Source organism: Penaeus vannamei, chromosome 21 (assembly GCF_042767895.1).
Source record: "Penaeus vannamei isolate JL-2024 chromosome 21, ASM4276789v1, whole genome shotgun sequence".
NCBI lineage: Eukaryota > Metazoa > Arthropoda > Malacostraca > Decapoda > Penaeidae > Penaeus > Penaeus vannamei.
This window is the reverse complement of record NC_091569.1, coordinates 35602724-35606800: the sequence shown is the minus strand read 5'-3', so window position 1 is coordinate 35606800 and position 4077 is coordinate 35602724. Positions and strand designations below refer to the sequence as shown.

The 4077-nt window shown below is 35.9% G+C and overlaps 1 protein-coding gene across 1 annotated transcript in view; it reads right to left on the bottom strand.

Moving 5' to 3' along the window:
- The window catches only part of LOC113803523 (Parkinson disease protein 7), a 25633-nt gene continuing 21556 nt past the window's right edge, over positions 1 to 4077 (bottom strand). Inside the window, exons 3-5 of the mRNA XM_027354316.2 lie at positions 3648 to 3717; positions 2059 to 2184; positions 1 to 442 (exon numbers count right to left, since the gene is read on the bottom strand). Coding sequence (XP_027210117.1) covers positions 327 to 442; positions 2059 to 2184; positions 3648 to 3717 — 312 coding nt within the window. The 3' untranslated portion in view covers positions 1 to 326. The remainder of the gene's footprint in view (positions 443 to 2058; positions 2185 to 3647; positions 3718 to 4077) is intronic.

The window sequence follows — 4077 nt, the reverse complement described above, 5'->3', positions numbered from 1 at the left end:
TTTCATGAAATTATCTTAATTTCAATTCCATATCACAGATTCCTCAATTTTGAGGAATGAGAAAAAATTCTCTTTTCCAAAACAAATTAAACATTCACTAATTCTTCATAAAGGGACAATTTACACAGGTGTTTAGTCAAGACTTTTCAAAAAGAAAGAACAAACAAAAGTAACTACTTTCCTGCTGACAGTGAACATTTCCATTAAAGATGTTGATTGAAGACAGAAAAAAAGAAAACTAATAAAAAAAAAAACATACTTTCTTCCAATATTAGCAGCTGTTTATTACAATCATCATTGTTGTTCCTATGGTCATCTTCATTTTACTAGAGCAGCATGGCCTTGGCAACAGAAGCAGACTTCTCAGAATCCACAAGTTTCTTCACAAGAGCCAGGCCAAAGTCAAAAGCTGTTCCTGGGCCCTGGGAGGTGATGAGCTCGCCTGTGGAAAAGAGGAAGTCAACAGTCACTTTAAGAGATCAAGTGGAGAACTGCTTAAAAATGGTTAATCTAAATAATTATATATCGCACACACGCATGCACTCACTCACTCACTCCCACAAAACGAGAAAGAGACAGAAAGAGAAAGAGACAAAGAGAAAGAGAAAGCGACAAAGAGAAAGAGAAAGAGACAAAGAGAAAGAGAAAGAGAGAGAGAAAGAGACAAAGAGAAAGAGAAAGAGACAAAGAGAAAGAGACAAAGAGAAAGAGACAAAGAGAGAGAGAGAGAGAGAGAGCACAACCAACAGTTTCGTAGCACTAACAACTATACTTCAAAAAGTATCATTGCTTGTGTCATAATGTTTAGTAAGATTTTCTAACAATATCTTTCTGTGAAGCTGTAAACCTCCTTCATGGAAAAAGAGTCGATGGAAAGGAAAAATCCCACCAGTTTTGGAAAGGTTGCCTACAATCATGGCAGATACAACTGGTGGTACATTTTGGATTGTGCTACAACTGTGGAAGTCAATATGTTATGATAAAAACATCAATGTTAACCCTAACAATGACAATACAGCTGTTGATACCCATGCTAATACTATCAAGTTAATCCCACAAATATCTATGATATCCATCCATATTTGATAACTAAGACTTGCTCTTGGTGTTAATAATGGGGCAATATCAATGCAGATAATAGAATTACTTATGTTGAAACAGGTATGAATAAGAATGTTTATCTTCATAGTGCAAGATATGTACTTGATTGTCTCCATCAGAAACTATGTTCTCTACCACTTATATTGAAGAGACTGTGGAAATGCCTCCAATAAATCTCTTGCACTACGAAAATATTCATTCTCACTCTTCCCGTTTTTTTTCTTATGATGCTGTGTTTTAACACCAATGCTAGTATGTACATACATGCCACATCTACATTGATTTTGTTTATTCATGGTTTTTACACATAGATGGCTCCACAAAGTCAAGAATGAGCCAATTACTAGTATTATCTATCTCACCTGATTGCCCTTTTCCTCTAATCTCAAAAATATTTCTATCTTATATTACGGTTAGTAATGTCAATAACATATAATAATTATAATGTCTATAATAATAATTACAGCATTAATATTGATAGCATTAGCAAAAAAGATGAAATTTTCTCAAAAACACCAAGAAAAGTAAAATCAGATGAGGTCTCAAGATCTCCTAATGGACTCCCTGGTGGCTAAGCACTTGCGGAGCCATCTAGGTCCAGTGAAAGTTAGCTAAACAAAAAAAAAAAAAAAATAGTAGACAAAACATTTCCCCAGCAACATCTATTTTCACAGTTCACGTGAAAATGCATGTACGGGATACAAAATAAGCTTCAAATTCAGTAAAACTATAAACATTTTTAGGGTTTGCTCTAACAATACTTTTACACTTGGTTTATAAGGATGCCAAAGAACATAGTGACAAAGACCTGTGAAATTATCACAAACACAATGATAATGATATCAATAACAATAAAGATTTCAGTGCTAAATAAGGAATACACAACACTACTAAACACCAAGCAAGTTATTTCCTATAATAAGGAACACATCCTCAAACTTGGTACTCAATACCTACCATCCTCCACCACTTTCTGATCCTGGTAGGTGTACTTGCCAGCATCAAGACGGTCCTTCAGAGCAGGATAGCAGGTCACCTTTTTGCCCTCTCCTATGCCATGGGGGGGGAGGGAGACAGCAGGGGCTGAAACGAGGAAAGGGATCAAGTCATGAGGGACCGACTTACCAACAGCTTAAGTAGGCTGTTATAAAGAATGAGGAAATATAGAAAAGGCGGGAAATATTATCATTTTATCTGATGGCTGGCTAAACCTATTATAGTCATACAACTATACCTATAAATACTACACTCAGACCTCATTTACCCAGACAAAAGGGGGAGATATCAGTCTGATATTGCTGACTGACTGTAGCTACCAAAACTATGCCAATTACAATAACTACATTAAGAAAGTAAGACTACATCTAATCTGACTATAAAATACCCGCATACCATTTTTTTTTTTTTTTTTTTTTCCATATATTCCTCACACCCCCACTTCACAGACACATCACTTTCTAACTTTCTCATCAACTTAAGCTGTGGTGCTATTGTTAACCCCTACAATCTAGATGACATGCTCATCATGTCACGAAAAAACTTGGCTTGAGGTGCAGGTGACATGACCATGCCTTCATGAGAAAGTTTGGCTATGGGCTGGGGTGACACCATTATGAAAATTTCAACTGAAAGCCAGGTTGATGGGAATGATTCTCCACAAGTGCAAGGGGCTTTAACATTATTTCCATCGATAAACGATGTTGAATCTACAACCTATAAGCCATGAACGGAAAAGTGTCGTCTCCAGGGAGGATGCCATTTCCATGCTTAGGATCCTATTCCTGCCCGTTATGATCAGTGGCAGTTTGTATTACAGAAAACTGAATATGAAAAAAAATTACACATTTCACAAAATGTTATGGACCAAGTAGAGAAATGATATAGTCTCTGTTAGAAAAAGTCTATTACCATCTGGATAAAGCAAATCAAAAGACAAATATAGACATTGGAAAATGGCAAAAATGCTAAAAATGCCTAAGTAGAAAAAGAGAAAATAACACTGCAAAGGGAGGCATGGAGTCCTGTCACCACATACGAGTGTTCATGCGTGCCAGGCTACAAGCTGCATACCCACAAGAGTGGCCACTCAAGTAAACCTAATACCCATATTTTGGGCCACATGATGGCAGTGAGGCATCTAGATCCCTTTTCCACTTTCTACTCTTCATTTATATGACACAGTTATAGAAAATGATTACTAAACAACTAAACCATTAAGACACTGATACAGTTATAGAAAATGTTGAATACTAAACAACAAAACCTCTTATACATACTGACATAAAAACATGCTGTACCTATGGTTACACAAATGTAATGTAACAGCACTTCTAAAAGTAAACAGCTCACTAAGCAGCAGTTGATGTCTAGTGATACTAAACCTAAGTCAACACATCAGATTTTGTCCATGGCTTCAGATATTCATTAAAAGGAGTTCATAAAACAGGTCTCAGTGTATACTCAGTCCAACAACACCTAGGAAGTAAATACTACCTGTAAAACACGATTAACGGGACCAATGATTACCTAAAAACTTTATTACCCACCTGCACAGATTGCTCCAATAACTCGCCCAGCTTTCTGTTGGTCAGTGAGTAGGGTCTTCACAGTAGCACTCTGAAGGAGCCAAATATCAAGTATTAACAGCCAATTTCCACTGCAAACATCCATACTATAAAATCATAATGTTAAGATAGCATACAAACTCCAGTTAAAATCTAAAAAATATTTAAAGAGAGAGAAGTCTAAATCAAGAAAGCATTATAGTCCTTTACAAAATCTAACACTTATACAATCTTTTATGACATGTTTTGATGTACCAATATCAGACTTAACATAAGACATTGTACAGATTGTTTACAAATTCCTTGTCCTCTATTGGTCACAGCTTTTCTTCACAAAATGGCAGACATTATGAATGAGAATTACATGGTTAACATCACAAAATAAATGCCTTTTCATACAATATCACCATCA